Genomic DNA, 25,500 nt, shown 5'->3' with positions numbered 1-25,500 from the left:
AAATAGAGCCACACCCAGTCAATGTGAAGCAAAACACTTGTTCTATCATTTCTTTTTACAAAATTAATCTTTCTCCTTCATCGTCAGCAGCACTATCAGTAGTTTTTTCCAACTATTAAATGCATTTCATATTTAGAATCTATACAAATTGAAAATGGGGCACTGCCGTTCTTTTGCACCTTTAAAAATGTCGTATTTAGCTGTGATTTGGGTTGTATGATGAATTGGTTTAGTCTGTGTTTCACAACAGACCAATCTGATTCAAAGCTCCCAAACTTGCTTGCAGATTGGAACACAGCTTCTCTAGATTGTGTGATGCAGTTTTTGTGCAGAAAACGTGCACACAAAAATATGTACTTCACATTTATTTATATTTATTGATTATATTTCTATACCGCCCAATAGCCGAAGCTCTCTGGGCGGTTTACAGCATAAAAACATCCAGTATACAATTAAAAACATATATCAAACACATTGAAACAATATAACAAAATAACTAAACATAGTTAAACACATTTATATGTGACATTTATATCCTGCCCTTCCTCCCAAATGAAGCCCATGGTGGCAAACAACAGTGATGAAACACTAAAAACATCTTTTGTAAAGCAGCATCTTAAAAATAAAACATATTTAAAAGCATCTTAAAAACAATTACAATACAGATGCACACTGGGATAAGGTCTCGACTTAAAAGGCTTGTTGAAAGAGGAAGGTCTTCAGTAGTTGCTGAAAAGATAACACAGATGGTGCTTATCTAATTTTTAAGGCAAGGGAAATCAAAAAGTATTGCTGCCACAACACTAAAGGTCCACTTCCTATATTGTGCGGAACGGACCTCCTGATAAGATGGTATCTTCAGAAGGCCCTCACCTGCAGAGTGCAGTGACTGACTGGGCATATAACCTCAAGAGCAGCCCCACATTAGAGTAATCCAGACTGGAGGTCATCATCAGCACATGGATGACAGTGGTCAGACTATCCCAGTCCAGAAACAGCCTCAGCTGTCTTACCAGCCAAAGCTGGTAAAAGGCACTCTTAGCCACTGAGGTCACCTGGGCCTCTAATGACAAAGATGGATCCAGGAACACCCCCAGACTATGGACCTGCTCTTTTAGAGAGATTACAACCCCATTCAAAGCAGGGATAGGGAGAAATTCATTCAATTCACATTTAAATGTGAATATACCTAATACACACTTTCTAAAACAGTGTGAGAACTGAAACAAAGCCATCCTTCAAAAGTTGCATTTTTTAAATTTTGCAATGCAGTCCTCCAGCCAAGGAACGTGTACGAAAATGCATACACTGGGGTAGAGAGTCCATACAAATGGATATAAATGATGAGTGAAAATAACATACAGAATGCATTATATTAATGGAAGGTTGCTTTGCAAAAATGTGTATATGAGGCAAAATTGCATACAAAATAAATCCATGCTACAACGCTGACACATTTTCATGAGGACTTTTGTATAAATAAAAAAGTGCAAACCGACTTGATGTGGAAATGTGTAGAAATGAATTTCAGGTTGGAAAAATGAGAAACCGAGAGAAACTGAAGAGGACAGATTCACTTTAACCTGTGTCCATGCCATTGGCCTAATCTTAACACTTGAATTTCAGGATAAGATACTGACTGAACATGATGTTCAGTTTTGTCATATCCCAAAACGTAATTGCAAAGATCCTCAGAAAAAGCTTGAGAGACATAGGTTTTCCAGGGCACGTCTAGAAACATCAAGGATGATGGCTTAAGTCCTGTGTGCAATATCTTAGTGGGATTCATTTTATATTCATCAAAGGCAGCCTGATATTTGACAGACAAGAAGAAGGATCTCAGTTTCTGGGACCACAGATGACTTGTGCAGATGTAGTCAGGTACAACCCGCAAGAGTTTGCTGCACGTAATATAAATGAAGAGTTGATTTAAGGGCTCCGTTGAAAAAGAGAAAATAATGCTACTAAACTCCTATAGATAATTTATGAGAAAGATATTGTGATGAATGTATCAGAAGAAATAACCAACAGACAAAAGACATCCTTGTCATTAGGTATCATCTAAATGTTTTTAAATTATCTGAACAAGATAGGCAATGGACAGAAAAAAGCAGAGTTCAACATTAAGGTCTAGGATAGAGATGAGGATCCTGGGGTCCTCCAGATGTTCCTGGACTCCAGATTTTACCAACCCCAACCAGCTTGCCCAATGGCCAGAGATTATGGTAGCTGTAGTCCAGCAACATCTGGAGGAGGGTGACAGATTCCTCACCCCTGCTCTAGAGAAATGTTTCCCAAGTTACTGATGCATTACAGAACACATTTTCTGCATTACAGTTAGAGTCGCACTTTACTCATAACATCCAAACAGGGTTAAATGACAGAATGTAAAAGTAGGAATTCCCTGCCTCCTTCCATGTGTGTCCAGAAGAGTCACTGAACTGGCTGTGCCTCGTCACTGGAAAGAAGCAAGCCAGACTCATCCAGAGATGCAAGAGGCAGCCTTCTGTGAAGGGGAGGGTAGAATCCCTCTGCATCAGAAGTGATTGAATGATCCAGTCACATCTCATGCAGAGACACGGCAGTGACTGATGGGAGGCAAGGCCAGAGCAATAAATCATGCAAAGATGCAGGGGGCAGCCTCCTCTGTAAGTTTGTGCTTTGGGATGACAGGAGTCTTTCACAATTATGCATATAAAATGTCTATTTTACAGCAAAAATGCAAAGCATTAAAATATGTATTTTACATAAAAAGTGTATACAAAATGCATATAATTTAAAAGTGAGATTTTTCTGCATTCTGTAAAGCACATTAGCATGGGATGGAGGGAATGGATGTATGACTGGGCACCAGAGAAACTGAAAGAGGATGGAATTAGGCTGCTCAGTTCATCTCTATGCAGTGTACCCAAAGTGGGAGGAGGAAGAGGAATAGAGGCTCTCTTCAAGTGAACCTCCACCTGCCCTACATCTATTGATCCCTAACCTTATTTATGTGCCAACCTCTGACTCACGCTCAGGTTCATTAATGGTGAGTTTGTAACACTGGACTCTGGATCCAGTGGGCAACTTCCAATGTTGCTTTTACAACAGGCAGGGCTGGTGCCAGAGGGCAGCCAGTTTGGGCCTCTGTGGCCCAGAGGGGCCCCTGAAGGATCCCTCCTTAGGGTGGGAGGGTGGCACTCCCATTCTGTGATTGGTGGTAGCACTGGGTCCTGCAACCTGACCTTGCCACGGATCGCAGAAAGGGAGCTCCAAAGCACCCTCCCATACAGACAGCGCAGGCTTCAATAAGCTTGCACACACACACACCACCTAACTCTCCCATCAGTGTGAATGCCATGTTCACTGTCTGTGCATGCCTGCCATCACCCAAGATGGCAGCAGGGGCTTCCTTAAGGGGCTGATGCCTCCATCACCATCTTGGGTGATGGCAGGCATGTGCATTATGTGCACACTTCATTCATATGAATGAGAGGTAAGTGGGGCACACAGGCACGCCACCTGTATGGGGGAGTGTTGGGCTGCAGTCATGCCTGGCACTGACCCTGACAGCAGGGAAGGAACTGCTGGCAGAAAGAGTGTGACTGAGCCTCTGAGTATCTGTCTGCTGCTGTACCCCATCCCACATATATTTAAGCCTGCAGCTTGGCTGGTGGCACAAGCTGAAGGGCTCTTGTGCTGAGGCTCTCAGCCATGGGTGGGAAGCTGCTACGCAAGCCTTTAATCAGCTTGGAAGAGCAGATGCTCATTATGTGCTACTCCTGATGTGCTACTACTTGGAGAGAGGAACAGATGCATACCAGCAAGATGAGGAGGTCTAAAAGACCCAGCAATCCTGGCACAGGTTATGAAATGGAATTGCCAAATACCACCCAGACGAAACTAGACCAATACTTTCTGGCTCCTGATAACTGTGGAGATGCAGAGTCTACAATCCCAGTGGCAAACCACCTTGATCCACTTTACCTAGAGGAGCAGGTACCCCAAGGCGCAAGAAGGGAAGAGAAAATTGTACCTCTAAATTCAAAATATCATGCCAAAAATAGCAGAACTTGGGGTGCAATGTGTGCTGATCATCCAAACAATCCAAACCATTTATAATCAACTAGACTATATTATTAAGATATTGGACTGGGGGGCACAATCATTGTCAAGCATTCACCATTACTGGGCTACAGCAAGTCCATGAAAGGAGCAATCCGGTACCTGGTGATGGTTCAACAAAGCTAAAGAAGTAACAATCCCAAGTCAAGTGGGTAGTGCAATACTGAAACCATGTGATGTTACAGGGGTTATATCCCTACAGGGGTTACAGAGATGTATCCCTACAGGGTTTCACTACCCAAGTGGGATTCTATCTTTGGGGGCTAAACAATATCTGAGATTATTATTGGAACCACTATTGAGCAATACAGATTTAAAATTAGTGAAGAGGATATCGGATAGGGAACAACCTCTGAGAATTCTTCTCACTTTTGAAACCAAAAGGATTCCCTCTTTAATTATGGGAATGAAAGCAAAATTAATCCAAAAATGGGTATTCTCTATGCAGCATTTTGAAGATAAAGCAGTTAAATCCTTGTAACCAGTTAGAAAGGCATAGAAGGCAAAGTATCCTTACCTCCACCTGCGCAGGTACCAGATCTAAGTACAGACCTAATTCACTGGGATGAACCCATCAAAGTACCCCTTGGAAGCACAACAATTGCCTACAAAAACTCTAAGTTGATCTTCAGTTACGAACAGATGAAAGCATGGCAGCCCACAAGAGCTTAGCTAAGGGTTTGCTAGATTGGTCAACCAGCTAGAGATGTTTTGATATCTTCTTTTGCTAGCCTTCCCATATGGGAACAACAGGAAATAATGTGTAGATTCACTAATTTGCAGGAAAACTTGGGCAATATAGAGCAGAACTAGGGTTGCCATGTCTCCAGTTTCTAGGTGGTCTGGTTCAAAATACATACACCAAAATGTCAGACACTGCCCCTCACAACTTCTGTTAGAGGTTGGCTGCTCTAATTCCTGCCCTTTCAGTGTTTTTAGCCAATAAGTAAAGTCAGGATTGTGACTGACGAGAGATTTGCTGACCGCCAGGCAATAGCTAGAACCCATTGCAAATCCCAAAAATAATGTCCTTTTTCTGCTTGTCTGCACATTAGTGAGCGAGTGTATAACTTTCAGCAGCAGCAAGATTGCCTTTCTACAATAACATAGCAGGAAATCTAGAACTGAAGATCAGAGCAGGATCTTGGTAGGCATGCACAGTAAACAATTTCAGTTATGGCTATAATGAAAGTGTACGTGCAAGTTTTTTTCATTACTTGCAAAAAATATCATATTATACATTTTATCTTTCAAATAATTTTTTAACAGAAATTTGAAAAAGTGTACATGCTGCAGCTTAGGATGCTATTACAATGTGTTCTACTTTTCTAATTACAAGGAGTCAAACAAGTTTAAATTTTCCTGGACTGTTGAAGAGGGCAGTTTATTTGTCTGGTTCATAGTCTGTTTTGAAGACCTTCTCAATATGAACTTTAATATTATACTCACTTTTCTGGGAGTAACGCTACAGTGCTAACCCCACCTACCTGGGAGTAAACCCCATTGAATTCAGTAAGTCTTAATTTTGAGTAGACATGTTTAGGATTATGCAGTAAATCAATGGGACTTTTGAGTGAACATAGCAAAGGATTGTGTTGCAAATTTTTCTCTCTCCCTCCAATCCTTTTTAAGCAATTAGGCAGGGCTTACTTAGGTGTCACTGCTTTTATTTGGTAAGAAATGAATATTGATTTACAAAAAACTTCTGAAATGACCAACTGGTTCTGACAATAAACTATTATATGGCGTGTGTGTATTTTTACATCTTCAGTGTGTGTGTGTATGGAATCTTTCCAACAACCCTTTGAGGTAGGGTTGGAAACCAAGGCAGCTCACAAAAACAAATAAATCAATTTAAAATCCAATAACCATAAAACAAGTATAAAACAGTTGCAAAACAGCTTTAAGTGGCATGATTCTGAATTCTGTGTTGAGTGAGTGAAGTTCCTTATCACTTGAGGTTGTAGTCCTGTGCATGCTTCCCTGTTTGAGTAAACATGCATAAGATTACACTTAAAATATCTTTACAGGTTGTGTAAACAATAAACATTTTTTACATTCATTTTTCATACTATGTCTCAATATACATCTGATTTCAGGCTACAGTTCTACATAATTATTTCCTCTACATTTTAAGTGTGCCCTTCTTCCTTGGGGTGCGCATGGTCCCCCTTTGTTGTTTTCATCCTGAGGGGCAGATTAGGCTAAAGATGGTGAGTAGGTCATGGTCACCCAGTAAACCTTGTAGCTGATTTACATTTTTAAAATTAATGAAAATAATTTATATGCAGGCAAAGTTTATGAAGTAATGCAGATCCACATAATATATTTAAAGTACATCCACCTCGCATTTAAACCATATGACTTCCCCCAAAGAATCCTGGGAAGTGTAGTTTTCCCCTCACAGTTATAGTTCCCACTACCCATAACACACTACAGTTCCCATGATTCTATGGTGGGATTCATGTGCTTCAAATGTATGTTGAATATGCTTTAAATGCAAGGTGCAAAGCTGCCCTAGGTTTGCTGCGCATTCATTAGTGAATTGAAAAGAACAATTTTAAAAAATACTTTTTTAAACGGGAAGGACTATAACTCAGTGGTAGGGTACATGCTTTGCATGCAAAGATTCAAAATTCAATATCTGGAAAAGACTATTGCCTGGAAACGTGGAGAGCCAATACTAGTCCATGTAATTAGTACTGAGCTAGATGGTACCAAACGCTCTGAGCAAAGTCGAATTCATAGATAACAAGCCCCAAGCAATTCAGGACTAAAAGTATTATCCTGGAACATAGCAGGTTAGTTCTCCAAACAACATGATAAACAATTTCTGGATTTTCTAAGTCATTTTGATATTCTTTTGCAAGAGACTTGGCAAGCTGAACTCATAATGCTTAATGGTTATAGGTGCCACCAACTGGTAGCTGTATCCTCTGATAAGGGAGGTAGGGCCACTGGAGGGTTAGTATGCTTCATTTCAACAAATGTTAAGGCAGCTGTAACTATTACTATGTAACTATGACTCCTTATAAGCCTTTGGCTGTTGCTGTTCTAATTAAGCTCCCAGAAATCCACCTGCTGGCATTTAATGCTTACATATTACCCTGCTCAAAAAATTGATTGTGAATAATACTTGGGTAAATTTGAAACCTATATTGAGCATTTGGTATCATTACGTCCTGCTGCAACCTTTATTATAGCAGGGGATTTCAATGTGCACATTGGAGCCAGTGATTCAAGTTATATGCCCATTACCATGGCATTTTGGAAATGGAGAGTTGTGGGCATTAGGAATATTCTCAATCTTCCAAAGATAACAAATGCAATTATGTAGTTCAATTTATAAGGCAGAGAGATTACAAATACTAAATGGTACTGCCAACAGAGACCAGCATGGGACATCTACTGGTGACAGTGTAATAGAAAATATAGCAATCTCGCAACAGGCATATAGGTATGCTGACTACTTTGAGGTTGGCCACAATACAGAAAGTGATCATCTACCACTAACCATGACACTGGCAGGCTTAATGGATAGCAGTGCCCATTTAAAATCTCAGTTTCTCTATAACAAAGAACTAGGTGTGACCACTAGCAGAAGTAAGTGGTCGACTGAAGTAAATTCAGCTTTGACCCATCTCTTGCAGACAAAGGATTTTAGCATTGCTCATACTACTATTCTTTCAGCAAAATCTGCTATGGAGGTCATACATCTGTTTCAAAATTTGATGAATATACTACAAATCCATTTAAAAGCAAAAGCAAATTCTGGATCTACAAGTACCTCTGTAACAGCTAGCTGGTTTGATAGCGAATGTAAATGGGCCAAAAGCCATATGAAGAGAATCTACCCAAAATATAGGAATAACAACTGTTGCTCTTTGTAAAATAGGACTGGAGTCGGAGGGACAGAAAGAGTTAGAACACAAACACAATTCTTTTTTACATTCACTCCAAAGTCCCATTGATTTTCAGCACATTCATAACCATGTCTACTCAAAAGTAAGTCCTATTGAATTTAATGGGATTTATTCTGGGCATATGGGATTAGCATTGTTTTTACAAAAGCAAGTATTGGGAAGGTTTTCAAAACACTGCCCAGGATCTGACTCCTGCACACAAGAGGAAAAAAAAACCTGAAATGTATATACTTACCCAATTTATGAGATTTTCAGATAAACGGGGGGAAACCACCATTTTCTGGCATTGCAATGAGGTTTTCTAGACACTGCCTCAGGTCAATAAAACTGAAACACAACCCTGGCTTCACTGATTGGCTGCAATCCTGAACGGGCAGGGTTAAAGCTAGGAAGTGCTATACAGTACTGTTTAAAGAAAGATTTAACAGTCGGTGCGGCGGCTGACGTTTTTATGTATATCTCGAGAACCGGACCACCTGGAAACTTAATTTTTTTTTAATTAAAGCTGAGAATCCGGGCCACCTAAGGGGCTAAACAGGCGCTGGGTGGCATGCAAAGAATCCAGGTAAAACCCGGCTAACCGGGCAATATGGCAACCCTAAATGCGAGGGCTAGTTAAACACTAATGTCCCAGAGAATTTATCTCAGTGGTCTTCAGTAACCACAACTGAGGTGAAGAGTCTTACCTCCCATCTATAGAATACTAAAGCAACACAAATAGATTTCATACCATCAGAATTTTAAAAATTCTGTATCAGCTGGTGGGCTTCTCTGCTGGCTGTTGTATTTACTTATGCAATAGGGATAGTTCCTGAGGCCTAGAGTACTGCTGTAATTGTTCCGTTATACAAAAAGTGCTAAAGTTGATCCAGCAAATTACTCCCAATGAGTTTGATATGTGTATAATTAGTAAACTCTACACAAAGCACCTGTATAATAAACTAACCATCTGATCAGGAATCAATTTTGTCAGAGGAACAAGCAAGGTTTAGGCAGGGTAGATCTACTACAGGCCACTGTTTGGTCTTAAACCATTTGGTTGATAAATATGCCCCTCCCAAAAAAATCCAGAGGTACTTTATATGCAGCTTTTATTGATTTAAAAGCAGCATTTGACTCAATTTCCCACACAAAGCTTTGGGGAAAATTGGCCTTATCAACTATAGACAAAAGACTCCTCTTCTTAATAAAAAGTTTGTATTATAATTAGGGATGGGTGAGAATTTTGATTCCGTTCACATTTTAAGCTGAATCTGTCAAATTCACACTTTCTGAAACAATGAGAACCAAAATAAAGCCATCCTTCAAAATTCACACTTATTCGAATTTTGCGATGCAGTTCACCAACCAACCAACCAACGTTTACAAAAATGCAAATATTAGGGGAAAGGGTGCATAAAAATGAGTATTTGAGTGAAAATAACATGCAAAATGCATTAGATGATGAGAAATGGCTTGCAAAAATGTGTACATGAGTCAAAACTCCCTACAAAAATATGTTTATTAAGAGCATTTCATACTAAAATGCTGGAGAATTTTCATGAGGTTTTTTTTAAAAAAAAAACCCATAAATTGCTACAGAAATGCAGAGAACTGAATTTAAGATAGAAAAATGACAAATGGAGAAAACCAAAATCAACATATCTTTCTATCCCTAGTAATAACGCATGACTGAAAACATGATATATCATAGATGGTTTCTGTGCCATCTACTAAAGAGGTTAAGCAAGGTTGTATCTTGGCTCCTGTCCTGCTCAACCTCAAATAATAAATTATATTATTGAGTTTTTGCCATCACCAACTTATGCCCCTAAGTTGGCCACAAAAATATCTCGATTCTACTGTATGCAGTAGGGTTGGGGTTTGATGACTGGTCCTGGCTGCTAGCGTTCCGTCCAACTTGAATATAGCCCTGCCCCGTCTCCAGATTTTTTCCATTTAGTTCAGCTTCACTTGTTCCAATTGATGCAGTGAAGATGAAGTAGGAATTAGGAACAAGGTGTAGGGGTATTTAAAGGGTTAATTCTAGAGAGATTAATAGGGAAGCATAGACAGCCTCTCTGGACTTCCTCTTTAATCTTTAGTATTTTTACTCTTTAACTGCTGTGCCTCATCCCTTGGGACCCTAGGACACATACCTGCACGCACACGCACACACACTCACATGCAAAGCCTCAAAGGCATATTTCTTTTCCCTGACTCAAGGGAGATTACAGTCTGTCATTCTCCCTCACTCGCTGTCCCCCTTCACCCATTTTGTGTTTGTGTGTGTGATTATTTTGTTCATGGGTCATGGGGGGAGGACGTTTTCATCCCCTTGAAAAAAAAGGAGCTCTGTTGAATGTGTATACAAGCAGGATGGTGTGTATATATGAGAGAGAGAGAGAGAGAGAGAGAGAGAGAGAGAGAGAGAGAGAGGCTGTGTGCTAGTTCCTGTTTTTGTTTTCTGAACTTTGTGAAAGGGAGCAGTGTGAAGGGTGGAAAGCAAACCCTGTATTGTGGAAAAGTTGCTGTGTCTGCTGCAAGGATGCTCACTCCAAGTACAGAATGAGCTTGGAAACTATATAAAATCCAGCTGTAAATCTGAAGTGGGTGGAATTCTCCCCCATCACTAGTATGCAGATGATGTTGTGATCTAATCCCAGATAAAAGTGGCTCTGAGTGTTGGAAATATAATAGTGCAACTCAGCTTGAAGCCTGAGAGGGGGTTGCATGCTACATGGGAAGTAAAGAGATAGAGAGAAGTCCTCCTAGGTTCCTAGATTGTTCTGTCCACTCTCACCTAAGCTCACCTTTCCTTCTAGGTGTAAACTGATATCCTAAGAGGAAACAAATCTCCCTTCCTGCTCCTTCTCTGATCTCAGTCTTCCTTTGTTCTTCTTGCCAGCATGGCTCCCTGAGGAGGAGCACAGATGCAGCAGACATCTATCTAGTTAGTCAGATGTAGGTCTCTTTTCTATCTAAATGTATTTCCTACAATAAGTTTAGTTTGTTACTTTTCTTATACCAGACTCTCAGTGCAATTTCTACCAAGCTGAAGTGTAGCTACTGCTTAGTGTTTACTGCACACGCTTAATTCTGCAAAATATAATTATAATCCATCGATCCTAATACTGAGGAGACTATTGGGGGCATTTTCTGAACACTGTCAAAAAGAACATCTTGTGAATTATACCAAAACTAAGGTAATGAATGGTCTTCTCTCAGCAATATAGACCCCAAAAGTGTATGTAGATTTTTGAACAAGTAAGAGTATCGTTTTTCAATCTTCAGGGATATGGTCAGCTCAACAAGAGTATGTGGTAGAAAAAGCAATGCAGAGTATCAAAACTCTAACGTTTGTTTGTTTTTCAAACAAAAGGCCATAGCTTTATTCCTGCAGTGCTTGAAGTATTTGAGACTAAACCTTTAACTCAATTATTCTATGTGATTCAAATCTGGGCTGTTGCTAATTTGAATCCTCTGGAAGTAGTGCAGTCTAAATTTTTTAGACAAATTTTCTCCTTACCAGGTTATGTCTCAAATGCTGCTCGTGCTCTGAAGCTGGTCTCCTCTCTATTCTCACTCAGGCCTGGCTGAGGACATTTAGCTATTGGCTTCAGTTGAAATGAGTCCCTCCTGGCTTGCATCCTTTAGCTTTGCTCGATTCACATGAAAGTAGTTGGCTGAAAGCTGTTAATTTAAGGGGGGGGGATGGCGTTGCACCGCAACAGTTATTAAGTTTAGGTGAAACTAAGCAAAAGATTTATTAAGGCAATGCCTGTGTGATATTGAACAACAAAATAATCTGTCTGCAATGAGAAAACTGAGTCCTTGGCATGATAGTTTTCTGATTAGACCTCTTGATACTATAGCATCCTATCTAGAGGACATAACATTCCCTAAATATAGAAGTGCCTTCTCGAGCACATGGTTGAATGTGCTTCCCTCAGCAGTACTTGAGGATTGTTATAAGAAAATCCCATTACAAAATCGGATATGTCAATGTGGAGATGGCAGTGCTGAAACTGTGGCTCATATATTGCTGTTTTGTACCCTGTACAGAGATTCACATAAAGAATTAATCACTCCATTATTATTGTCTCAGCCAGGACATTCAGCCAATTATTATGTGACTTTTCTCTTTGCACATCAGAATAAGCTGGTCACTGTAGAAACAGCAAAATTCCTAGCAATTGCCATGAAAATAAGAGACACTGTAGTGCCCTGGATCTGCAATTATATAATTCTAAAATTCTAACAGAGCTGGTAATTTTATCTGTTTAGTGGGGTTCTTATGTTTATATTTATACAAAATGATTGCTTTAATTCAGTTTTTTAATTTTATTTCCTTAGTTGTTTATATATGTTTGTTATACACTTAAATTGCAAAGGCCATTGGCAAATAAATAAATATCCAGTGCAGGGGATTTTCTGCAGTACAGCTCCTTTCCACACAACAAAGGGTTATGTCAGAGGCCTTACTGTACTCTGTAGGAGTACATAATATTGCTCCTTGGCTCACTGGTGTCATCACTTCCAGAAACTGGGGAAGTGCTTGCAAGAAAAGGAGCCATATTGTGGCCATCTCTAACGTGACTCAAGATTTCTGTCATCACCCTCATGGTGCAACACATGAGCTGCAATGCACTAGTAACGGCATGAGGGAACATCAGAAGGGACACCGGAAATGCACAGTTCCTTGTTAGAGCCCTGAAAGATGGGTGCCAGACCAAGGTCCAACTGGTAGCCACAAGACTGCCTCTACATTGGCCATTGGTCAAAGAAGGTCTTAATTTGAAACAAAGTCTTAGGTGATCAAGGTTGATGCTGATGGGGACTAGGAATGGGGGAGAAATTCAAGTCTGTTCATACTTTCCGAAAGAATATGTGAACTGAAACATAGCTAACCTTTGAAATTCACACTTCTCCAAATTTTTCAGTGCAGTTCTCCAGCAAGATAATGTGTACAAAAACGCATATACTAGGATAAAGTAGGCATAAAATGCCTGTGTTAGTGAAAATAACATACAAGAATGCATTACGGTTAGGGGAAATATGGTTTTCAAAATGTGCATATTAGGCAAAATTGCATGCAAAAATCTGTATATTACAGATTTGCACTTAAAGGCTGATGAATTTTCATGATATTTTTTTTAAAAAAAATCAAACTCATGTGGAAATGTAGAGAACTAAACCAAAATGGACAAATGCGCCATCCCTAAAGGGGACAGAGAGGGACTTGATGGAGGCTCCTTGTTCCAGAATTGTGACTTCCACTAAAAGAATATCTATAGAGGATACTGTAGAAATGGCCCTGCACATGTAAGAAGGAATCATAATTGTTGGCATTTCTTGGATGACAGAAAAGATTAAAATGGTTCCATATCTTTCTCTCTCACCAAGTTGCTGGTCAGATGTTTCTCAGCTGATACGGACAGGGATCCAGAAACAATGAACTGTACAAAAGAAAACAAAAGATGCAGTTGTCTGATGTTCACTTAATATTTTTGAAACCATTCTCTTTACTGAGAAAAACTGGGTTATATCAATTAATAGCACATTTTTCTCCTTCTAAGTACAACAAGTAGTATCCTCATAGGAGAAGCATTATTATACATCCACAAGAGTGGCTGTATACTATAGCCAGCGTGGATTTTTCACATTCCGCAATGTTAAATTGAAAATACCCCAATGCAATTCTGATGCTTACCATAAGCTCATAAAACAAAACCTTACAAAACGTATAGTCCTGAACTCAGAAACGCTTGCTTAACAACCCTGTAAGTTTGCATGGCGATACACAAAACAGTCAGAGAGAACAGAGAGTTCAAAGTCTAAAAAGAGAGAGAGAAACCAGAGAGCCCTTTTGGACATTTTTCTGTCAGAGTTCTCATAATCTGTAATCTTTGATTTCACTTGAGACAGTCATGGCTTCCCCCAAAGAATCCTGGGAAGTGTAGTTTGTGAAGGGGGCTGAAAGGAGACTCCTATTCCACTGACAGAGCTTCAGTGGCCAGAGTGGTTTAACAGTCAGCCACCCTGATTGAAGGTCTGTGAGGGGAACAGGGCGTCTCCTAGCAACTCTCAGAACCCTTCACTAACAACACTTCCCAGGATTCTTTGACAGAAGCCATGACTCTCCAAGGTGAAATAAAGGCCTGATGTGGATCTGGCCAGGGACAGCTTTGGTTTAATTTTGGGTGGGAGGCTACATGTGCCTGCTATAGAATAAAAAGGTGGTGGAAACGCTGAAAAGCAATGATACTGTTCACAATGTTTTCCTTTTGGAAAGGAAAGGGGCTTCCCCTCTGCCCTGTGCCCACCCACCCAATCTCCTCCCCTCCCTGCCTCTACCCCGGGTCAGTGTTGGACTACGACCTGGGAGACCAGGTTTTGAATCCCCACATAGCCATGAAGCTCACTGGGTGACCTTGGGCCAGTCACTGCCTCTCAGCCTCAGAGGGAGGCAATGGAAAAAACCCCTCTGAATACCATTTACCATGAAAACCCTATTCATAGTGTCGCCATAAGTCGGGATCGACTTGAAGGCAGTCCATTTCCATTTTCAAACATGATTGCCCAGAAATAAATCCCATTGAACTCAAAAAGCATGCAACTGATCAAATCCACCCTGCCTTCTCCTCCCTCCTATCTCCTCCCTCTTGTCTCCTCCCCTTCCTTTGCCCCTCCCTACCCATCCCCCTCCCCCTCCAATCCCCTCCTTCCCCTTCCCCCTCCCCTTCCTCCTCCCCATGGTCAGTTTTATCTATCTTAACCATGATTGCACAGGAGTAAATACCATTGAACTGTATAAGCATGCAAATGATCAAACCTGCCCTCCCCTCCCCCTTCCTTTGCCCCCTCCAATCTGCTCCTTCCCCCTCCCCCTCCTACTCCCTCCCCAAGATCAGTTTTACCTATCCTAACCATGATTGCATAGGAGTAAATCCCATTGAACTCAATGAGCATGAAAATGATCAGACCTGCCTTTCCCCTCCTTCCCCTCTCCTCTCTTCCTCCTCCCCTCCCCTATTCCTTGTTCCTCCTCCCCTGCCCACTCCATCCCTCCCTCCCCCCCCAGTTAGCTTTACTTATCCTAAGCATGATTGCACGGGAGTATATCCCACTGAACTCAATAAACATGCAAATGATCAAACCTGTCCTTCTCCTCGCCTCCTCTTCCTGCCTGCTCCCATTCCCCTCCACCCCGTGCCTTTCCCTCCCTCCCTCCTCCCCCTCCATTCCCTGTGGTCAGTTTCACCTATCCTAAGCATGATTGCAGGGGAGTAAATCCCACTGAACAGTAAGGATGCAAATGATCAATCCATTCTCAACAAACTTGCACAGGATCCCATTTCTTACCTCCTGGACTAAAAAGCACGTTGCCAAATTCTTCCAAGCTACGCAGGAAGTGGATTGGACTGTGAAAGACCAACACAAATTGTGCTTGCATTCTGACAAATTTGTAGGGCAGTCCAATATCTCAGAGAGGAGGTCAGATCTCCTGCTCCCCTGGTGCATTCACTATAGCGGCCCAATTTCCCTGCTTTTTAAAGTTTGATAGAAATATCTGTGGACTATAGGTACATTCTTAAACCGCAATTTATTTTGCCTATTAGTGAATTTGTATCATCATTATCATCACCATACATATATACACAGTAATAGTGGACTCAGTTCTCCAAGTGGTGGTCCTTATGGAGTCAAAGTGACACAATCCACATACAAGAGATGGATATCAGCAGATCTGGGGAAAACCCAAGGTTTGCAGAAATACAACAAATATTTAAGGGGGGGGGACCTAAGGTGGAAGAACTCCAAAACAGCTCTGTGAGGACTGAGCAGTGTCAATGGACACAGAATACTAGCCTGGTTGTTGAGGGGGATGGAAAATCAAGGGGGAGAGAGAATGGAATGGAGTACCCTGGAAAAGTTCATGGCTGGCTGACAGGAACCTTAACTACTAATAAAGAATTCAGGTGATAAATTATGACACTATGCAACCAAATGGGGCTACCAAGAAACAAAATGACTAGGGAGACAAATGAAAAATTCAAAAAGGATAACTCTCAAGGAAATGTATGATTAAGTCTTTCAAAGTTTTCCATCTTGTCACGCTTATTTTGTACTAAGAAAGGGTATGTGTAGAGAATGGGCTTGGACATGGTGGGTACCCTACTTGTGTGTGTATTGGGTGGGAGGATATAGAAAAAAGTAATTGTCTTTCTAGTTTAGCCCTGCCCCAGGTTCTGTTCATGGTTATGTGGTTGAATTTTGCTAATATGGGATCTCCCTCTCTCTCCCTCCCCCCCCACATTCTTACAGCTCAGAGCAAATATTTCTTGATTTCTGTAATCTTCATAGTTATATTTATTTCATTTTGCCAAATAGTTATTACCAGTCACCTGTTCTCTGCATGCAAAAAGTCAACAGCTTGATAGGAGCCTGAATACAGGTCTCCTTTCCAAGCTCTAAATTCTAAGTAGAGACAATGAAGCACACTGGCTCTCAAAGTTAAATGAAATACTACTTACAAATAGTCCACCCCAGAAAGGATAACCTCCAAAAGCAGCAAGAGATGTGTAACACAAATCAAACATAAAAATTGAGACAACCCCAAAGCCAATGTGTATCAGTCCAATCATGATCTGGATGGCCTGTGGAAAGAAAACGCACAAACAAGATAAAACAATTCTTTTCAGTCCTTGAAAAACATGGATTTTGACTCATTAGCACAATCTGAAAAATACCCAGAAAGATCCAGCTAGATATTTTGTCTATTCCTTTGGAAAATGCAACACTGAAACAGGGTCACTGCTCAATGGGCTGAAGCAAACACCATGTGGGTATATGGATGTATAGGCTGTACGGTATATGGGGGGAGAGAGAAACAAGCTGAATAGAAAATTCAGAGAAAGCATTTTACTGTAGACAGCAAACATTGGGACCTAGTATTTGTATCATCATGACATAAAACACACATGCCAGAAAGAGAAAGGAGATGACTCTTATATTTATGAGGAAACATGCATAGGACTGGCCTTTGCAGCAAAGTTGGCTCTCTTTGAAATTAATTGATCAAATCTTTAAATAGTGACACAGGCAGAACGATCCAGCTTGCTGGAGGCTAACAAGAGTGAAGCTGATGGAGGTGCAGCTGGAGGAAGGGGCCACCAACATCCAGCTGCTGCTCGGAGGACCTCTTGGAGGGGAAGATGCTGGGTGCGCCAATGGGGTGCAGCAGAGGGAAACAAAATACATGTTTCCTTCCCCCACCCTTTTCACCAGCTGCTGGGATGGAGGGCCATAGGAAGGAGCCAAACAAAACCTGGATATTGCATAAGTCCCCCCAGCCCCTCCTCTGACACCCGCCCAGAATGCCTCTTTTGCAGGCCTTACCCCAGCTTCCACCGGCTCTCATTACACCAGGCTGGGCTTCTTCAGTGGACCTCCAGCTGAGCCAGGATTAGGGACTTATGCCGGTGTAGTCCAGCTGAGCCAGGACCCAGCTGACTCAGCTGGAGGTCCAGTCCACCATCTCCCCTCAGCCTGGAGTAAATAACAGTTGGATTGTGTCCTCATTTGCAAGCCTGATATTCTTATTAGTGTAGAACCAAAAACTTCCTTTGCATAAAGGTAAAGCACTGCTCTTTTACAATAAAATATAAAAATGAAACCATTTTTTTTCAGCCCTGTCTCGTCCCAGAACACTTCTTCTGTGATCTAGTTCTGGCATTTAGTTATTTTTATTTTGTGCTACACAGTTTTTTAAATGCCTTCTTAAAATTACTGTGGAACAAAACCAAAAATATGTAATATTTGTAATACCAGGAGAGTTGTGTTCTGAAATAGAGTTTTTGAGATTTATTATTATTATTATTTGCTTTTTAATTCATGTATTGGCTGGTGGGTGGCTAGGCTAGTAAGGATTTTGCTTGGCAAGTAACTTGTGTAATGTATTTTCAAGGCTGTAGTCACTCCCCTTTTTTAAATTTGAACCACTTTCACCTCAATCAAAATGTCAGGGCTTGTGCATGGTAGAGAGGCTTATGTGTGCAAGCCATTTGAATGAAAAAATTGACACCCAGTAAAAATTCCTTTAAAAATGCCCTATCACACAGGAGTCCCTATGGGGAGAATCTCTGTGAGGAGAATGTCTATGAGGAGCTGGCTCTCTGCTGCAGATACTCTGCCCTTAATGCATATAGGGCGGTGGATTCATCCACTGTCAGTATGATGGAGGGGAAGGGATGACCCACACATCCTTGCTCTCCCCCTTCACACAGTGGGAAGCACGTGAGGGCTTTCACAGTTTGTAATTGTAATTTGTTGTATTTATGAGTTGATGTTTATGATGTTTCTTTTGTGATTTAACTCTTTTGTAAACTGCCTTGTGATGGCAGTGTGCCCTGAAATGTGAGTTAGAAATTCATTTAATAAATCATTCATTCATTTCTGGAACAAATGATTTATGCAGAATAATATAAAAGCTCAAATATTACATTTATTATCAGTACTTTTGATAGTTCAATTTTTAAATTGTTCAGTATTGTTTAAATTGGTTAATGGTAAATCTACTGGTTATTTCTACATGTCTCTGTGTTAAACTTTTATAGTAATCTGTGTCATAAAGTATGTATGTATGTGCTAAAGTTTCTCAATGGTCTTAAATTAATCCTCAACCAATTGGAAGAATACTTTGGGACCCATATTTTGAGGAAGAGATGTACAAATGGCCCCCCAAAGGGTTTTATAGTAATCAGATTGTCTTTTAATAGTTGCATACTAACTAGAAATAAGAAAATTTGATATACAACTAGCTCAGTCACTTTTGAGCATTTAATATATGGCCTCTATATGGGGGCAGGGAGTAATATTCTAACTTCTTCTTGTAAATAGAGTGCCTTAGATGACCAGCTGCCAGGCTCTTGGCTCATTAAGAACTCCCCTAATAATTTCAATATCACCAAGCCCCAGTCAGTCAGCTAATTGGGCACAAGCATCGTCAAATATATAATAAATATATAATGAATAGATTATTATGAGAATAATCTAGATGAGTCTTCCTCAACTTCCTGTCCTTCAGATGTTTTGGGCTAAAACTCACATCATCCCTGACCATTGACTATGCTGGAGGGGCTGCTTGGGAAGGCTTACTTACTCCCAAAGTCTTGGTCTCCACTTTGCGGAGTTTCTCCATCAACCCTGCTTGAGGATTCTGTTGAGGTTGGTTGTTGGGGCTTCCAACTGGCTGGCCTACAAATTGTACATATTGTACTGTCCCTGCTGGTTGGATAACGGTACCAGGGATCCCCTGGCCTGCTTGGATTACGTTGCCACTAGTTGGGGAAATGAACATCACTGTTCCATTAGCCATTCTCACTGGATGTATTGCCACAGTACAGATATCTGCAAGTAAACAAATAAAGAAATAAGCAAATGGGGGGGGGTATCTCAGATTTGGGTACATGTTACAAATCTACCCCCAATGCACCCAGCCACATGTTCATATATGACATATACTAACACTGAGCCCATGAAATTTTGCTCCTTGCCAGTGGATTGACTCATCATGACTCAATAGGGAAATTATTTGAAATTCCCGTGGTGCTGTGGGCACCTTAGGGCTACATGCATAGGGAAATGAATGGGAAATTCCTGGACAAGGGGAGATGGTTTCCCTCTTTTATCCCAGAAAGAAATAACTGGAAGTGAATGAAGCCAACCGTTCCCACTAACTATATAATTAATACCAGAGACTGCAATAGATTAATAGTATTTTTTCTTGTCTAAAATAACAGAATAGCCCTAACAAATCACTAATGCAGACCTTCCTTGTTTTTCAGCCCTCCCTGAAGGGTCCTAGTTTCATTTTTCATGCCATACCATATCAGGTATTATCTCTTTTCTTTATTCCGGATTACATTTAGTACAGTAACACTGCAGAATAATTTCAGATTTCAGAACAGTGGGCAGCCTTGTAGCTGGGGGTGAACAGGAGCACTGCCCCCCCAAAGCTGTCCTCCCCCCTCCAGGATTTTTTCAGGGGAAATTATATTTTTAATTTGTGACATGACAGACAGTCTCCATTTAAAGAATGACAGCTTGTTCTAAGAACAGGAGTACTTTAAGAATAGGACCCTTTGAAAAAATCAGTGAATAAGGCAGGGTGAGTGCACAACAAAAACCTCATCTGGAAGAACCCCAAAAAGTCTGCGCACCCAAGATTTTCCCTGATAGCAGGTGGATTTTTCATGCTCACAATCACCCTACAATTACTTAAGGGATCCTGAAAAAACAGCCAGTATAGTAACATAGAAGAGTTAAATAGTAGAACTATGTATTATGGGCTAGAGTTAGACTCCACATCCTGGACTCTCATTTCCTCTGCTTTTCCATTTCAGTTGTGTTCTCTACCCAGCCAGCAACAAACAGTTTGTTTGCCTGCATTAAGAAGTAAGAGTCTGTTTATTCTTCAGTTATTAGGATGAGTAGAGCAGGACTGGCTACTTATTGCTAAAGGGTGAAATAAAGAAATAAATTAAAGTGATCTGGAAAAAATATCTACCCTAAGTTACACTTTACTCTCTTAAAGCACTCACTACTCACAGTCATAGTGGCTATCTTTCTTGTTTTTCTTGTGTACTTGGCACAGGATGAAAACAGCTCTAGTGGAATAATAATACTGCCGTGCACATGATGGTTAGCTGGGCACTAGGGTTGACAGGTCAAAAGCATCCCAAACCATGACATTTTAGCGGTGGGCCCTAGTGATGCCATGGGGGCAGGCCCTAGTGATATCATTAAGCATGATACATCAAGCATCAACCATAGATGCTTGGAACATACCACTCAAACAAAAGAATTTATCTGATCAGAAATTCAGATAAAAATCTTAGCTAAATGAAGGTGTTCCCAGGTCCAGCTAAAGTAATGGGATCATTCCTTCTCACCTGCTTAGGGACCCTGGGTAGGGAACATTTAATCTAGCCTACTTGCTTCTGACAAATTTTTATTTATTTATTTATTTATTTTATTTTATTACATTTTTAGACCGCCCTATAGCAATAAGCTCCCAGGGCGGTGTACAGCATAATAAAACAGGTTAAAATACAAGTGGATGTAAATACAATATGTCATGAACCTGTAATGGTCATGAGTTATTAGAAATCTGATGACAACACTTTGGTTCCAGTAAGGGACTCTGGGAGATGGTTATAGTCAGAAAGGACAGGCCTTGCCAATTTGCAAAGTTAAGTTTCATTTTCCCAGCTGAAGACGGTTAGAAGAAGCCTTAACAAGCGGCACCTGTTTATCTTTGTTGATTAGCCAGTGCCTGGCACCCAAGGTCATCCTTGGCCTATGCAGTTGGAAAACACCGTTGGGAGGGGGGCCTGAAGGCGCGAAAATGTGAGAAACATCGAGAAGAAAGTTACATCAGTCAATTCCTGATTGGTCAATTAATCTTGGACCGTTAGGATCTTTTTCCCTTAAGTATAGGGCTAGGGACCCACAGCCTTTGTTCTCTGTTCTCTGCCTATGCTGACTGGCACCAGAGTTCCAAACCTTTTCTGCCTTATGGTTCCTGGGGTTGCTTATGAGAAGGCAACCTATGTCTGGTTCCATTGCTTTATGTTGAACATCCATCTCTCTTAGGAGAGGTGCCACGCAACCAACTACCTCGTATGTAAGTAGTTAGGTGAGCTAGTTTATTATTTTCTTGTTGTGTGTATGAATTCTCTTGTAAGAACCTAAACCCCTGTTGGGTGAATGGTCTTAAAGGATTACTTGCTGCTATATGATATGTGCACTTATATATTTTAATAAAGCTACTTCTATTTAACCTGGTGTGTTCATTTGAGAGAAGGGGTGGTTCTAAATTCAGTGTTTTGACCCAACCTCAGTCACTCACTACCAAAGAGGGTTAAGAAGTTAAAAGCTTGGATTTTAAATGTTAAACCAGAGGTGCCTGGCAAGGAGTGTAACTGTGACTCTTGCCTTTTAGGACCTTGGTTTTATATACCTTCTGGGCTCAGAGATCCCCTGGCTCTGAGTGGACCAGTATACAGGGGTGGTGGCAGCCTACCTTCTACCTTGCAGGGTTGTTGTGAGCGTACACAGCCTTGGCAAGGGTGAAGTAATAGCTTTTCGGTTCCAGTCTCATTTCCCTAAGGGTGGGGGTCTGAGCCTGATGCATGTTCCCGGGACCCTGAGGGTCGGGCGGGCATGACATGGCTGGCAGTGGTGGGATCGAAGCCATTCCTGCTCTTAAGTGAACACGCTGTGTGAGATAAGTGCATTGCAGCAAGTTGTAAATTTTAAAGAGACTTCTGACACAATTGTTTGTTACTTTGGGTAGTAAGGTTAGTGCAGAATGTCGCAAAAGATAAAAACCAGATCTCTTTTTTTTTTTTTTCAATAATTTTTATTCAGATTTTCATAAAACATACAAGACAAAATCATAAAACATTCAAAGACAAAAAACAAAATCAAAAATAGTTAAACAAAAAGAAAAAAAAAAAGAAGAAGAAAAAAAAAACAAAAATAAAAAATAAAGAGTAAAATATTAACTTCCCATTTGTCAAAGATCAAATCAGTTATAAGTCTATAATATATAGCAATCCTGTCTCTTAAGTCATATTATAAAATCACTTTCCTCCAGTAGTTATCTTACTTAATCATCAAATCTCATAAACATTACTTTATTCTTTCCACAAAAAGTCAAAGAGAGGTTTCAATTCTTTAAGAAATATATCTATCAATTTTTTTTTCCAGATAAGCATATCGATTAATCCATCTCATTACTAATTATGATAATCTTATTGTCATAACCATAGTCAAAATAAACATTTCAATTAATCCATCACATCAGAATCTGTTAGGTTCAGTAATTTCAGTAGCCATTGTTCTATTATCTCTATTAGTTCCATTTTCCATCTTCCATCTTCAGTAGTCTTGTTAAGTCCAGTAATTTCAATATCCAATCTTCCATTATCAGTATTCCATAATAATCTTGCTGTCAAAGCCATAGTCATATAATAAGAGTCTGATGGGAATTACCTCTATCCCAAATATTTTCTTGCCATCCATTCTGAATAAGTTGCTGAAATACTGCTGTAAAATCATATCTCTGTTCTTTTTTTCAAAATACACTGGGTCATCTCTTAAGAGTTTTTCCATTGTCACATGGCTGCAGTTAATTCCATAGATTTTCTCTATATTGGGCTCCATCACATCATTCCAGTCCAGAAGATAATCCATGCCATTGATAACTTTATCTCTAGAATCTTCATTAATTTCTTCAGAGATAACATTGAGTTCCAAACAATAGATTTTATTTCTAAAGTCCATAGACTCCAAATCTTGTTCCTGTTCCACGTTTGTTCCAATCTCCGGGATCTCCTCTCTCACAGGGACCCCTATTCCAGTCTCCAGGGTCTCCTCTCTCACAGGGACCCCTATTCCAATCTCCGGGGTCTCCTCTCTCACAGGGACCCCTTCCAGGGTCACCTCTCTCACAGGGACCCTTATATCTTTAATCTCCTGCTTCATTTTACTCAATTCAATTTTCGTTATCTCAATCTCATTCATTATTCTCTGAAACATAGTTATTTCCAGATTCTCAGCCACTTTCTTAATTGCCATTTTAAAAGAAAAATATAGGAAAACCACTTCTTATTTCAGCAACAATTGGGTTAATACTCCAAACTTGGTGACATCACAGTATAAACAGAGCAGACAGCCTTATCTCTCCAATAGTTAAGTAAACAAAATGCAGTTCCCAGGATCGAAGCAATTAATGGCAATCGTCAAGAAACAGATTCGTCAAAATAAAATAGACCAAAAAGAGAGTAGTCTCAAAACAGTATAATATTTTTCAAAATAAAAATCTGGAATAGAAATCCCTCTTCTGTGTGTATCTTTAGAATGCAAATCCAGGACAGCTTTTTGCAACAAAAACAGAGATAAGCTATTAATTAGTGCGTAGCAGAGAGAAGTTACGGCTCCCCAGTGAGATGTCAAAAACCGATCAATCTGGCAAATCTCTTTTAAACAGCAACAATTTAAGTCAAGTAAAAGAAAAATATAGAAAGAAGGGTGCTTGCCTGTTAGTGCGTTCTCTCTTAGAAGATAAGATGAACGTTCGCTTTAACAGATAGAGCTTGCTGTTGAAAATCCGTCCCACCTTCGTCGGCTGGACCTCGTCCCATAAATTAATGAGATCTGGTCGTCCCAACAAAAATAGGCTTTGAGGTTAATCTCTTCGTTTCTCCCTACCCGGGAGAAGTTTAATCAGTCAAAAAAAAAGGAAAAAACTGACTGATATATCTGAATAAGCTTCTTTTGAGGCAGGAGCCCGTCTCAAAAGCAGGCACAGGCTAAGTCACCCTTCCCGGAAGTCCGATAAAAACCAGATCTCAAAAGAATGGAGCCGAGGATGTGCTCCTGGCAGACACTGCGTTGCCTAGTCAGCTTGTTCAGCTGGAAGAAGGCGCTGCTGCTCTGTCGTTTATACCTCAGCCTTCTGTGGATGACAAGGAGTTCGTGTCTAAGCAAACTGAGGATAGCGAAGATGAGGAGGAATCAGATTTGGATGAGGAAGAGCTGCCTAGGAGCATGCAGCGCTACCTGGCTAAGCAAATGAAGCTGTTGTCCCTGCAGTTCAAGGCTATGGAGGAAGATCGCCGGAGTAGGGAAAGCTTTGCTCGTGAGATGCAACAACCGCGAGGAGGAAGACCAGACCTCCATAAAAAATCCTTTCCGACTTTTCGTGAGACAGATGACATTTTTACCTTCTTCCAAGTTTTTGCTCACTCTTGTAGAGATCAAGGTGTGCCTAAAAAGTACTGGATGAGTGCTTTACGCATTAATGCTGAAGGCGAGTTGAGAGAACTGTTGAACTCCTTGCCACTGGAGTATGCCGATGATTTTGACTACTTTTATGCTGTAGCCAAGTCTCACTTTGCGCTAACTTCAGAGGATTGTTTTCGGCATTTAGAAACAGACCAGAAGAAGTCTCGGGAAAGCTTCTCAGCCTTTGCTGCACGGATGGGCAGAAATGTGGAACGTTGGGCTGACACAGCCGAGGCTGTAACCCGAGAGGAGGTTTTAGATCTGTTTGCAAAAGAACTGTTTTACAGACGCCTCCCTCGAGATTTGATGGCTCTGGTCAGAGACCAGCAGCCCCGTTCTCTGACTGAAGCAGGCATGCTAGCAGATCGTATGTTTAAAAACAGAGCTGGAGAAAAGTATACTTTGTTTCGGAGACCGGAGTACGTTCCTGTGAAACCGCTGAGGCGAGAGACCGCAGGTATGCAGAAACCAGGGCAACCGGCGAAGGAAGAGAAAGGGGGGCCTGCTGGCTACTTCAAAGTGCCTTCCGCCCGGCCCGAGGCTGCATTGCAAGAGAAGCCCCGTGGAGAAATAATCTGCTTTAAATGTGGGCAAATTGGTCATAAGGCTAATTCCTGTTCTAAAACCTTGTCTA

At 40.7% G+C, this 25,500-nt stretch overlaps 1 protein-coding gene across 1 annotated transcript in view; it reads right to left on the bottom strand.

The window, feature by feature from the left end:
• LOC133377961 (membrane-spanning 4-domains subfamily A member 15-like) overlaps positions 1 to 25,500 on the bottom strand; it is a 72,917-nt gene that overhangs the window by 30,705 nt on the left and 16,712 nt on the right. The window contains exons 2-4 of the mRNA XM_061612748.1: positions 19,174 to 19,421; positions 16,547 to 16,669; positions 13,412 to 13,468 (exon numbers count right to left, since the gene is read on the bottom strand). Coding sequence (XP_061468732.1) covers positions 13,412 to 13,468; positions 16,547 to 16,669; positions 19,174 to 19,389 — 396 coding nt within the window. The 5' untranslated portion in view covers positions 19,390 to 19,421. The remainder of the gene's footprint in view (positions 1 to 13,411; positions 13,469 to 16,546; positions 16,670 to 19,173; positions 19,422 to 25,500) is intronic.

The sequence above is a fragment of the Rhineura floridana genome, chromosome 2 (genome assembly GCF_030035675.1).
Source record: "Rhineura floridana isolate rRhiFlo1 chromosome 2, rRhiFlo1.hap2, whole genome shotgun sequence".
In the NCBI taxonomy this organism is placed as follows: domain Eukaryota; kingdom Metazoa; phylum Chordata; class Lepidosauria; order Squamata; family Rhineuridae; genus Rhineura; species Rhineura floridana.
The sequence above is the reverse complement of the archived record's forward strand: the minus strand, read 5'-3'. Positions and strand labels throughout refer to the sequence as shown.